At 49.1% G+C, this 13,793-nt stretch overlaps 1 protein-coding gene across 1 annotated transcript; it reads left to right on the top strand.

The window, feature by feature from the left end:
- Positions 1–267: 267 nt before the first annotated feature.
- Positions 268–3,897, top strand: LOC140192540 (uncharacterized). The gene is made up of 5 exons (XM_072250104.1): positions 268–463; positions 955–1,272; positions 1,852–1,994; positions 2,463–2,527; positions 2,877–3,897. The coding sequence occupies exons 1-5, from the start codon at positions 307–309 to the stop codon at positions 3,073–3,075; spliced, it is 882 nt and encodes a 293-aa protein (XP_072106205.1). The 5' UTR covers positions 268–306; the 3' UTR covers positions 3,076–3,897.
- Positions 3,898–13,793: the final 9,896 nt, after the last annotated feature.

The following is a 13,793-nucleotide window of genomic DNA, read 5'->3' on the forward strand; positions in this document are numbered from 1 at the left end:
ATCCCGGCCTAGACACTGTACATTTTACAGTGACCAATTATCTTACAACTGGTCTGTCTACTGACTATGGGAGCAACCTGGTGCACCTGCCGGTCACGGGGAGGAAGTGCAATCTCCTTGCGGCAGCTGCGGGAATTGAACCTGGGTCTCTGGTACTGTAACGCGTCGTGCGAACCACTCCCTTACCGTACGGCTCTTGCAAGCAGCCACTAAACATCCTTGTAAAGCTCGTCTGCACTCTTACCAGATCAATGGAATCAGTCAGACATGAGGCATGGTGGGTGGAAATAAGCTACCCTGCGGGTCATGGTTGAATTCACGCACACGTTGAATGGATTCTCCACAGATGCGCATAAACAGGAGCCGAGCGAGAACATCGGAAATAGATGGCACTGTAAGATCTGTCCACTTTGCCTTACTATGTTCGTCCTCGTCGCGATAGTGGTCGGGCTCTCGATTTACGGTGAGTCGAAGGAGCTCCGGGTGGAGTCGGACCGTAAAGAGATTGTAATGAAAAGTTGTCGTAAAACCTCGTGACACTGACACGACGATCAACGTGACATCGAAACGCTCTCACTGTGACACCAACACACCTCTCACCGTAACTCCGATGCACACCTCTCCGTGACACCCACACTCCCTCACACTGCGACATCGGCGCTCCCAACACCGTGATACCGAAGCAGCAAACACCTTGACACCAACACAGCTCTCCAGGAGATACCTGCACGCCCCTCACCATGACGACGTCACAGTAACGCTCCCACTCCCCTCACAGTGACACCGTCACGTCACGCACCGTCAAACTGTCCAGCCCACACGTGAAAACTACGCTGCCCGCACCGTGACACCGATACAGCCTACACCGTGATACTGATATTCCCTTCACCGTGACACCGACACATCTCACACCGTGACACTGACAGCGGCGTCACCTGACAACAACATTCTCAGTGTTACAGCTTCGTCAGTCTCTGATCACTGGCGACCGAAACTACCGGAGACTTTGGGAACAATATCAGGAGATGAACAGGACCCAGGTCCAATATCAACTAAAAGTCCATGAGTTGAACTCAACCCTTGAATCCAGGATCTCAGAGTATCCCCGCATCTCCATACTAGAGAAGAACATAACCGTCCTGAACTCGGACCTCTCTGCTCTGAATCGAGAGCACACCAATCTCCGTCATCAATTCAATCACATCGACATGAAATACAGGACCATCACCGAAAGCCAGGCTCAGATTTGTCAATACCTCACCAGGAGAAGAGGTGAGACAACATACACCGCTTCTCCGGCTGCTCATCACACAGGAGAGAGATATGGGTAGACGGTGGAGCTGGAGAGTTTAACTCTATGTCTGACAGCGGGAGTGTGTAATGGGGCGGTGGTGGGAGGGAGATTCACTCTGTGTCTGACCGCGGGAGTGTGTGATGGGACGGTGTGCAGTGAGATTCATTCTGTGTCTGACCCCGGGCATGTGTGATAGGGCGGTGTGGAGGGAGATTCTCAGTGTGTCGGCCTCGGGAGTGTGTGGTGGGGCGTGTAGAGTGAGATTCACTCAGTGTCTGACGCCGAGAGTGTGTGATAGGGCGGTGTGGAGGGGGATTCACTCTGTGTCTGACCCCGGGAGTGTGTGATGGGATGGTGCGGAGGGAGATTCACTCTGTGTGTCTGACCCCGGGAGTGTGTGATGGGACGGTGTGGAGGGAGATTCACTCTGTGTGTCTGACCCCGGGAGTGTGTGATGGGATCGTATGGAGGGAGATTCACTCTGTGTGTCTGACCCCGGGAGTGTATGATGGGACGGTGTGGCAGGTGATTCACTTTTTCTTGTTCCTGATGTGCAGAGCAAACGTGTTCCCAGCACTGGATGAGAACTGAAGACCGCTGTTATTTCATATCCACGTTGGAAACATCTTACGATGAAGCGAAGGAAGGTTGTTCAAACTTTGATGGAAGGCTGCTGGAAATCAATTCAAAACGAGAGGAGGTATGTGTCACACCGAGGGAGGAAATATTTACAATCAGAAATTTCCGGGGTCATACACAGAGTGAAGTTCCCTCCACACCGTTCCATCGCACACTCCCGGTATCAGGCACAGAGTGAAGATCTCTCCACACCTTCCCATCACACACTCCCGGTATCAGACACGGATGGGAAATCCCCGAACAATTTCCAATCACACACTCCCAGGGTCAGACGCAGAGGGAAGCCCGCTATACACCGTCCCATCCACTAGATACTCCTGGGGTCAGACACTGGATAATTCCCTCTCCGTCTCAATCGTTCACATGCTCCCGCGGTAAGGCATTGAGAGAGACGCCACACATTCCCTAGGCCCATTTGTATTCAGTCGGAACCCAAACACACTGCTGCTACAGAGAAACCTTTTCATTAGCAGCGAAACCTTTCCCAGGGCGTTACATGCACATTAATCAAAGGGATTTATTTTCTCAGGATTTTGTTTCCATCTCTATCGGCCATGCAGGCAGAACTTACTGGATCGGAAAATGCAGAGATGGGTGAGGTTTGCACTGTTACAGGTCGGTGGTGTGGGAGTGACACGAGGCCGTGGGGAGTGAGTCGGACAGTGGGATTAGTTTGTTGACTGATGGAGGGTTGTTGGGAGAGGGTGGTTCAGTGAGATTAATATGGGAGCTAACTCGGGATTGTAGAAGATAGTGGTGCTGTTGGATTTGTACGGCAATGTACTCCGGGCTGTGGGGAGAGCGCGGTATCATGAGATTACTATAGAGGCTGGCAAGGGGTTGTGGAGAAAGCACAGAACAGTGGAATTAATTTTGCGACGGTCTCCGGTTGTCTGCTCGAGTTGTTTTGTCTCTGTTCAAATTGTCTCACTCTCTTTGATAGGAATGTGACCTCTTATCTTCTGTACGAGAAGTTGTATGGACAGTCCAAATGCAGGACGTGCAACTCGTACTTCTGGAGTTACGATTGCAGCAGTAAATACAGATTCATCTGCGAGAAGTCTGCACATTTATACCCGGATATTCATGAAGAGATCCAAGGTCTCTGTCAACATCCCGTGGGGCCGACTTCAATCATGTGACTGCATCCCACCTCTCCCCATTCAATCTACCCCACTGTCACTTCCCCATCCTTTCATCCCTTCCCAACCTCTCTGTCCTAACACCTACCCCAATCTCCTCCTCTACTCGCATCCCCATTGTCCCCCACGACTCTCCCTCTCCCCATCTGGACTGCTCTTCTCCCCTCCCGGCCCCGCTCCCCCCTCTCCCTCAATTTATTCCCCCTTTCCGCCCCTCTCTTGTCTCTGTCCTTCTTCTCCCCAACTCATTCCGCTTCGCCACCTTCCTCCGCCCCTCGTACACCATCTCTGCCTCTCCTCTCTCGGTTTCCTCCACCCACCCTCGGCTCAATTCTGTGCGCACTGGCCCTCAGTTCACCAACGCAGGCGGAAAAAGATTGTGCACATTCACACTATCTGTGCCTATCCTGGCTTCATACCTGCGCTCCAAGGAACAAAGTTCCATCCTTCTTGTCTTCTCTCCGTAACTCAGACCCTCTAGTCCCGGCAACATCGTCGTAAATCACCCCCTGCGCTCTTTCCAGCTCAGTGACATCTTTCCTACAGCAATGCGACCAGAACTGAACACCAAACTCCCAGCGCGACCTCACCGACCTTTTGTACAACCACAACGTGGCTTCAGTGCAGTACAAGGATGCAAAATTCACGGGAATTGGGAAAATGAATAAATACTGCAAAGAAAAAGGTGAATACCGAGGGAGTGTTTAAGTGTTCAGGGAGCGTTCGCAATCTGATGTCGGAGGGGAAGCAACTGCTTGTAAATTGTTGAGTTTCCCGGCTCCTGTACCCCTCCCCGATGGTACCGATCAGCACAGGGCAATTCCCGGCGGGAGAGGGTCCTCGCTGATGGATGCAGTCTTCCCTCGTCATTCCTTCTTCAACATGTCCACGATGGAGGAGAGGGTTGCGTCCGTGATGGAGCTGGCTGAGTCTAGAACCTTCTATGGTCCATGGCGACCCTTTGCGTTGCAGCCTCCACACCAGGCGGGCATGCGACAAGCCAGAATGCTCGACCCCGTACATCCTTAGAAATGTGCGAGTCTGATATGATCTTAAAATCACTATCTATATTAGTAACTACTTATAATACAGTAACCTAACCAAGATAAACAAAAGTGAACGGTGTTATGTGTAGGATTGTGTGAATATAACTATTCAGTTTGGGGGGAAAAGGCTTACCGTCTTTAGATGGAAAAGCAGGAGTGTTCAGTAATCCACTAAATAAATTATTGGAAGGGACATTTGTAATCCAAGGTAAAACGCAGAAAAAAGGTAAGTAGAAAATATTCCAGAGGTTTCACGCTGGTAAAACGAGATCACAGTCGCCGTAGGTCTCGTTCGACGGGACGTTTCAACTGCACATACGAATTATCACTGAAAGTGACCTGTCACGGGAATATCGTCTTCCAGAGGTTACCACACAGCATTCCCAGGCAACATAAAATCCATTCCTATGGATCAGACACAGAATGAATTTCCCTCCACACCATCCCATCACACATTCCCAGGGTCAGACAGAGAGTTAAGCTCCCTCCACACCGTCCCATCACACTCTCCGCTGATGAGACACAGAGTGAAGCTCTCTCCACACCGTCCCATCACAGTCTCCCCTGGTGAGACACAGAGTGAAGCTCTCTCCACAGGGTCCCATCGCAAACTCCCGGGCTCAGACACGCAGAGTGTATCTCCCTCCACACTGTCCCATCACACACTCCCGGGGTCATACACAGAGTGAAGCTCCCTCCGCACCGCACCATCACATACTCCCGGTCTCAGACACAGAGTGAAGCTCCGCCTGCACCGTACCATCACACACTCCCGCGATCAGACGCAGAGTGAATCTCCCTCCGCACATTCCCATCACACACTCCCGGGATCAGACACAGAGTGAATCTCCCTCCGCACATTCCCATCACACACTCCCGGGGTCAGACACAGAGTGAATCTCCCTCCGCACCGTCCCGTCACACACTCCTGGGGTCAGACGCAGAGTGAATCTCCCTCCACATCGTCCCATCACACACTCCCGGGGTCAGACACAGAGTGAATCTCCCTCCGCACCGTCCCATCACACACTACCGGGGTCAGACACAGAGTGAATCTCCCTCCACACCGTCCCATCACACCCTTCCGGGGTCAGACACAGAGTGAATCTCCCTCCGCACCGTTCCATCACACACTCCCGGGGTCAGACACAGAGTGAATCTCCTTCCGCACTGTCCCATCACACAATCCCGGCGTCAGACACAAAGTTAATCTCCTCCACGCCGTCCCATCACACACTACCGGGGTCAAACACAGGGTGAAACTTCCTCCACCCCGTCTCATCATACAGTCCCGCATTCAGACACAGAATGAAGCCTCCTCCAGACCGTCCTTTTACACAATTTGGTGGTCAAACACAAAGGGTGCAACTCCCTCCGCACTCTCCCTTTCCCCCACTCCTGTTGTAATAATCCGAGAGAGACTCCGTAAATTGTTTTCCATTTTCGCATTAATCAAGGGAATTTAATTTCACAGAGTTTTTTTCGCACGCTCAAGTCTTCCTTATCCATGCATACTGGATTGGAAAATGCGAAAAAGGGTAAGATTTGGACTGATCTGTCGGGTTAGAATTAGGGAATGACACAATACTGACGGGAGAAAATTGGATTAGTTTACGGATTGAAGTATGTTTGTGGGAAGAAGTGGACCATCGGGATTCTTTGTAGACCGTACGAGGTCTCGGGAGAGGGTGGCACAATGGGAATATTTTGGGGAACGATACGTGTCTGTCGAGGAAGGGTAGGGCTGTGGGAATATCTTGAGGACTGGCAGGGACTCTGGGGAGGATCAGTACTCTGGGATTATTTTGCTGACTGCCGCAGGGCTGTAGGAATGCAAGACGCAGCGGAATTAGTTTAGAGAGGGACACGAAGTTATGGGAAGATGGGTGGAACGTGGCACTGAACTGATTTGTGAGAAAAACGTTGGGCAGCGGGACCTCTTTGGCGCAGGTGTGACCTGTACCAAAACGACGAGTTGCACTTGAATCCTAGGGGGACCAATATCCTGGCGGGGAGATTTGCGAAGGCTACTGGGGAGACGTTAAACTAGAATGGTTAAGGGGTGGGAGTCAAACTTAAGAGACTGGGAGAGAGTTTAGTTCACAATTAGAGAAATCTAGTAGACAGTGTGTGAGGGAGGATAGACAGGGGACAGCGAAGGGGAGCACACAGACCGAAGATGTAGGGGAGAAGGAAGAAAAAAATAAAACAAGTTGTTTTACACAGTTGGGAATAAACAGAGAGTAAGAGGTGGAGCGTTTCTTAAATGCATATCTTAATCTTAGGAGCATTGTGAAAAAGGTGGATAGTTTAGAGCATGGATTGATACCTGGAAATATGATGTTGTGGCTATTAGTGAAACATTTTGCAGGATGGGTGTGATTGGCAACTAAATATTCCTGGATTTCGTTGCTTCAGGTGTGATAGAATCGGAGGGACAAGACGGGGAGGTGTTGCATTGCTTGTCAGAGAAAAATATTACAGCGGTTCTTTGGCAGGATAGATTAGAGATAGAACATGGTTTATTCGTCGGCAGCTACAAGATAGAAACTACAGGATACAAACATGCACTGAGCTCATCTGCCTTTCGTACAATACTTCCTGCATTGAAACACACTCAGCTCATAACATGAGACCCAGCAGGCTAAACATTTTACTTCCTGACTCGATCTGAGATCTTAACAACATCTGTCCCAATAACCGCTCCACTGTCAGTTTTGGCATTCTGCTTTTCATCCCTCCGTATCTCGAGTATAAACCGTTTCACTCCCCCTCTTATAGGAAAACTTCCCGCTGGGTTATTGATTCCCGTCCAGTTCAGGTGTAAACTGAGAGAGTTGCTCGGGGCAGAGAAAATGAAATAAGCTGCGCAATGTTGGGTGGTGTGACGTGGCCTCCAGGCAGGAGTATGTGCTGCCCCCCAGTGTTCGCTCGGCAGATGACAAGCTCTGTTCTGGTCATCTGCGGATTTCAGTGCAGTAGTGGCCCAACAGCCGCAAGCTGCGTTGTCGCTTAGCTTTATCTATCCGCCCACAGAATCTCTTTTCTGTCCCGTAAAATGAATCCCCCATCTCGGTCTCCCTGCTGTCCCACGTCCTGCAAGCAGAGCATTCAACTCTCCTTCCAGGCATGCCTACTGTTCTCACTCTGCAATTACAAAGAAATAAACAATACATAATCTGAAAAAAACAAACCTACCAATGTTAAGCCCAGTCTTATCTTTATTTGCCCTTGCTCATAAATCCGCTTCACCGATTGGTTGTTGTTCAAAAAAAAAAACTCGAGGCGCTGTTTTTGTTTTAATGCACACACAGTGGCATGCACAAGTTTGGGCTCAATTGGTGAACATTTCTGTTATTGTGAGTATCTAAGCGAGTAATAGATGCCCTGATTTCCAAAAGGCATAAAGTTAAAGATGATACATTTCTTTAATATTTTAAGCAATATTACTTTTTTTTATTTTCAACTTTTACAGCTTAAAAATAACAAAAAATGGAAAGGGGCTCGAGGCTCAAGTTTGGGCACCCTGCACGGTCAGTACTTAGTAACACCCTCTTCAGAAGGTATCACAACTTGTAAAAGCTTTTTTTTTTTGCTAGCTAAGAGCCTTTCATTCTTCTTCGGGGGATTTTCACCCATTCTTCCTTGCAAAAGGTTTCTAGTTCTGTGACATTTTTGGGCTGTCTTGCATGCACCGCTCTTTTGGGCTCTATCCACAGATTTCCTATGAGTTCAGGTCAGGGGACTGTGAGGGCCATGGCAAAACCTCCAGCTTCCGCCTCTTGAGATAATCCGTTGTGGATTTTGAGGTGTGTTTAGGATCATTATCCTGTTATAGAAGTTATCCACTTTTCATCTTCCGCTTTTTTGTCTGACAGTGTGATGTTTGCTTCCAGAATTTGCTGGTATTTAATTGAATTAATTCTTCCCTCTACCTGTGAAAAGTTCCGCGTGCCACTGGCTGCAACGGAGCCCAAAGCGTGATCGATCCACTCCCGTGCTTAACAGTTGTAGAATTGTTCCTTTCATGAATTTCTGCCCCCTTTTTCGCCAAAGATACCGTTGCTCCTTACGGCCAAAAAGTTCTATTTTAACTTCATCAGTCCACAGGACTGGTTTCCAAAATGCATCAGGCTTGTTAGATGATCCTGTGCAAACTTCTCACGCTGCATTTTGTGTTGAAGACACAGGAAAAGATTGCTACTGGTGACTCTTCCATGAATGTCATATGTGTACAGGTGTCACTGCACAGTAGAACAGTGCACCACCACTCCAGAGTCTGCCTAATCTTCCTGAAAGTCTTTTGCAGGCAGTCGGGGATTTTGATTTGCCTTTTCAGCAATCCTGCGAGCAGTTCTCCCGGAATTTTCTCTTGGTCTTCCAGAACTCAACTTCAACTCCACTGTTTCTGTTAAATGCCATTTCTAAATTACATTACGAACTGAGGAAACGACTACATGAAAACGCTTTGATATCTTGCTCTAGCCTTCTCCTGCTTTGCGGACATCATTTGTTTTACTTATCAGACAGCCAGAGAGGAGATTACAGGAGCCCATGGCTGATGATTGTTGGGACAAGGTTTGAAGAGTCAGGGTATTCATAAAGCTTTGAAATTTGCATAAACTAGACTTTACTAACGATGATTGTGAACAGGTTATCGCCCTGACAAGCTTCTTAACGTTTGAGACCTTTGGAAAAAGTTATCTGAGATCTGAAATCTCTTGGAATGCCGAAACGTTTGCATGGTGCTCCACTCTAAAATTGTACAAAACAAAAATATTACAATAATCTTGTTTAACATGTGGAAAAGAATGTTTCATCTTTGACGGCATCGCTTTTGTAGATCAGATCACCTTCCACTCACTTAATTATTCACAATAACAGGAATTTTAATCAGTTGTGCCCAAACATTTGCATGCCACTGCATCTGTCCCGCTCCTGATCTCAGTTCGGAGGCTGTCCCGACGACAAAATGACAAGAAATTATGACTCCAGACAGACAGACAGACGGCTCTCTCCATCCCATCCCATCACACATCCCCAAACCATAGAGTGGAACTCCCTCCGCAGCGCCCCATCACACACTCCCGGTTTCAGACACAGAGTGAATCTCCCTCCGCAGCGCAGCATCACACACTCCCGGTTTCAGACACAGAGTGAATCTCCCTCCGCAGCGCCGCATCACACACTCCCGGTTTCAGACACACAGAGTGAATCTCCCTCCGCAGCGCCGCATCACACACTCCCGGTTTCAGACACAGAGTGAATCTCCCTCCGCAGCGCCGCATCACACACTCCCGGGGTCAGACACAGAGTGAAGCTCCCTCCACACTGTCTCATCAGAATTCGCCTGGTGCAGGCACAGAGTGAAACTTCTTCTTCACTGTCCCGTCACACACTCGCCGTTCACACATTCTGTGTACTTCCTCTCCACCCTTTCATTTCGAGAGGACTGGAATGTAAATGGAAGGATGGAATTCTACGGAAGTGTCAGGCCATATTTGCAGCATTGTAAGCTCTGTGGCCTGTAATCGCTGGAACTGAGAAGGATGAGGGGTGACCTTATGGAAAGTTCTCGGTGGAGAAAGGCTATGACAGAGTGGATGTGCTGAGAATGTTCCCTATTGTAGGGGAGATTCGGACCAGATGACACAGCCTGAGAACAGAGGCATTTCTGTTGGAAAGGAGATGAGGAGGATTTTCCACGACCAGAGCGTGGGGAATCTGCGGAATTCAAAGTCTCAGGCAGCCGTGGATATTGGGTATATTTAAGGCAGAGTTTGATAGATTCTTGAATAGTCAGGACATGAAAGGAGACAGGAAGAAGGCGGGAGATTTGGGGCTGAGAGAGAAATGGATCATCCGTGATGAAATGGCGAGCGGACCCGATGGTCTGTTTCTGCTCCTAAGACTGGTTTGAAGTTCCTGGGTTCCTAGCTGTCAGCAACTCAGAAGATCTATAGTTGGCCGAACACGTTCATGCAAACACGAAGGTGTCATGTGTCCGACTGATCAGGACAGACATGTAGGTTTCCGCAACTCCATTTCCCAGAGTACGGTGATGTCACTTTCCTTCCAAGGCTTAGACTTGCAATTATTCCCTGCCACATTCCTGCAGGGCAAGTTCGTGCTTAAAGGCCTCTTAATGAGCACTCAGTGCTCAACCGTAAGAGTTACGTTTCCAGTCCTACTGTTTGTGATGTCTTTCGATTTGCTTCGTGCCGTCGAGTTTATTTCGAGTCGATACATGTGTTAATTACAGACTTTACTATGCCAGTTTGTCGTTAAAGGACTGTAGCTGAGCACTCAGTGCTCAATCGTAAGAGTTAAGTTACCTGTACCACTGTTTGTGATGTCCTTCGATTGGTTTCTTGGCGTCTCGTTTACTTCCAGTCTGAGTCTGAGTTAATTCCAGACCTCACACTGCATCTGTGTACAGCACCATCCATCGCTGTCTCGTTACAGAAGATCACCTCCTGGTGTGGAGGCTGCAACGCACAGAATCGCAAGAGGTTCCAGAGGGTTCTAAACTCAGCCGAAAAACTCTGACAGTCTCACCCCTCCCCACCATGGAGGACATTTTCGTAAGGCGATGCCTCGAGAAGGGCGCATCCATCACTGAGGACCCTCACCGCCCTGGAGAAGCCCTCTGCCCGTTACTGCTATCGAGGAGGAGTCACGGGACTCTAAACACGCACACAGTACGAGTCAGGAACAACTCCCTCCTCTGAGCCGTCACACATTTGAATACATGAGCACTGACTCGACATTTTTTCTGTATTTATTAATATGTTGCATTTTACATTAATTGTCATCCTTGACCGAATGAGCGACATGCTTGCGGTATTTATTAATATTTGCAACTTACTTTGCTTTGAAATATTTGCACCCTACTGATGCTGCAAAAGAAGAAATTCCAGGCCGTATAAGTTTCAGATAATAAATGAAATAGCGATTTCGGTGGGAAACATCCGATACGAGTGGGCTGGACAATGGCACGCTGGCCTTCACCAGTCAGGGCACTGAGTACCGGAGTCGGGAGGTCACATTGCAGTGTAGAAGACGTCGGTGAGGCCGCAAACAGTTTTGCTCGCCCTGCTCCAGGAAAATGTCTTAGAGTTGGAAAGACTCCAGAGGGAGATTTACGGGGATATTGCTGGGACTCGAGGAACTCAGTTATGGAGAGAGGGAGGGAAGGTTGATACTTTATTCCCGGGAGCGTAGTTGCAATCTTACAGTGTTCCATAAACCAAGAGGGCCCAAACATAATGCACGCGCACAGACTTTTACCCTGGGTCGGGGTATCAACAACCAGACGGCTCAGGGTGGAGGTGAGGGTGGGTGAAAAGGAGAAAGAGAAAGAGGGATCAGGGAGACAGAGGGTGTGAGTGAACCGAGAGGGGAGAGACAGAGTGAGATATGGGGGAGGAAGAGGGAGAGAGGGGCAAGAAGTACTTAGAGGGAGCGGCGAAAGAGCGGGAAAAGAATGTGCGAGTGAGTGGAGAGAGAGAGAGCAAGGACCATTAGGGAGGTGTGGACATGGTGGGGGAATGAAGACAAGTAAAGAGATAGATGAGGGAGAGGTTTGTCGTTCTCTAGAGAGTGGGGGTACGAAATGAGACGGAGAATGGAGCAGGAGGGAGCGGTGGCGAATGTGGGGAGGAAATTTGGGGTGACGGATGGAGGGAGAATGGAAAAGAGATACGGAGGAGAAAGAGGTGGCAGTCACGTGATTCATGTCGCCCCCACGGGCTGTTGACAGAGACTCCGGATGTTTTCAGGGATAGCCGGGCACAAAAGTGCAGACTTCTCGCAGATGAATCGGCGATCACCATTGCAACGGTAGTTTTTTTCTTTCGGTCGGCAATCAATACAGACGGGTGTTCCATAGGACACGTAGTACAGGAAACCAGAGGCCACTTTTCTATCAAAGAGGGTTAAAAAATTTCAACACAGACAAAACAGCGCAGCAGTCAACCGGAGACCCTCGCGAAACTAATCTCATTAAACAGCGCTCTCCTCACAGCCCTGAGACCGTCCCCAAACTAATCACACTGACCAATCGGTCCCGACAGCTCTGTGTTAGTCTCCAAACTAATCCCACAACACAGCGGACCCCTCACAGCCTCCGGTCCGTCGCTCGACTAATCCCATTGACCCACTTTCTCTTCACAGTCCAATATCAGTCCCAATACGGATCCAACAGACGAACTCTCCTCCCGCACACAAACCTGTTTCACTCTCCAAACAAATCCTCCTGGCCCAATCTCTCTCCACAGACTTATCACGGTCCCGAAATGAATCCCTTAGGCCTGCTCTCTTCCCGCAAAACTTCAGCGTTCCCCAAATTAATCCTATGGACCCTCCCTCTCCCAATAGCTTCGTCTCAGCCCCGAAAGTAAACCCACTACACCGCCCTCAACCCACAGACACGGGTGCACCGTAACATTTGTACCGCTGAAAAACGTTCTCCCACGTCCCTGCTTCAGTCTGCAATCTATTCCCACTGACCCGCTCTTTGCACACAGTCTCTAAACTAATTCATTTGTCCCACTCTCTCCCCTTAGATCTCTGTCAGTCCACAAAGTAATCCCGCTGCCCAACTGTTCTTTCACAAATCAGCTCAGTGCCACGTTCCCTCCATCTCCCCATAACTTCGTGTCACTCTCTGAACTAACACTGCTGCATCTGTCACTCTCTACAGCCCGACGTCAATCAGCAAAATAATCGGAGGGTACTGAATTCTCCCTAGAGTTCCTGCCAGTCCTCAAGATGTCCCCACTGCCCTACCCTTCCTCGACAGACACGTATCATTCCCCAAAATATTCCCATTGTGCCATCCTCTCCTGACAACCTGGTACAGACTTCAAACAATCCCGATGATCCACTTCTTCCAGCAAACCTACTTCAGTCCGTAAACTAATCCAATTCTCTTCCGTCAGTATTGTGTCATTCCCTAATTCTCACCCCACAGATCAGTCCAAATCTTACCCTTCTTCGCATTTTCCAATCCAGTATGCAGCGATACGGGAGGCAAGAGCGCGGTAAACAAAACTCTGTGAAATTAAATTAATTGGAGTAATACCAAAAACGGGAAACTATTTACGGAACCTCTCTCGGATTATTACAGCAAAAGTGTGTGAAGGGAGAGTGCGGAGGGAGCTTCACTCTGTGTCTGACCACCAAATTGAGTGATGGGGCGGTGTTGAGGGAGATTCATTCTGTGTCCGAACGCGGGAGTGTGTGATAGGGCGGGGTGGAAGAGGCTTCATTCTGTATCTAAGAGTGAGAGTGTGTGATGAGACGGGGTGGAAGATTCACACCGTGTCTGACCCCGAGAGTGTGTGATGGCACGGTGTGGAGGGAGATTCACTCCATGTGTCTGACTCCGGGTGTGTGTGATGGGACGGTGTGGAATGAGATTCATTCTGTGTGTATGACCCGGAAGTGTGTGATGGGACGGTGTGGCGGGAGATTCACTCTGTGTCTCACCCCGGGAGTGTGTTTCAAGAAGGGGTGTAGGGAATTTCACTATCAACAGGAACCACCACTATATTTTTTCATCCTGAAAAAGGCGAGAGCCGTGCGAATATCTCTTCCCGTGGTCTGACCCTTACCGCTTCATCCACTGAATTGATTTCGAGGAGACTTGAATCAAAGATTGAACACAAT

Source organism: Mobula birostris, unplaced genomic scaffold (genome assembly GCF_030028105.1).
Source record: "Mobula birostris isolate sMobBir1 unplaced genomic scaffold, sMobBir1.hap1 scaffold_1624, whole genome shotgun sequence".
Taxonomy (NCBI): domain Eukaryota; kingdom Metazoa; phylum Chordata; class Chondrichthyes; order Myliobatiformes; family Myliobatidae; genus Mobula; species Mobula birostris.

Excerpts from the sequence above, each read along its gene's own strand:
- LOC140192540 (XM_072250104.1), top strand. The coding sequence starts at position 307 with ATGGTTGAATTCACGCACACGTTGAATGGATTCTCCACAGATGCGCAT. Across the intron at positions 1,995-2,462 it reads TCAATTCAAAACGAGAGGAG|GATTTTGTTTCCATCTCTAT; the intron begins GTATGTGTCACA and ends TTATTTTCTCAG. Across the intron at positions 2,528-2,876 it reads ATCGGAAAATGCAGAGATGG|GAATGTGACCTCTTATCTTC; the intron begins GTGAGGTTTGCA and ends TCTCTTTGATAG.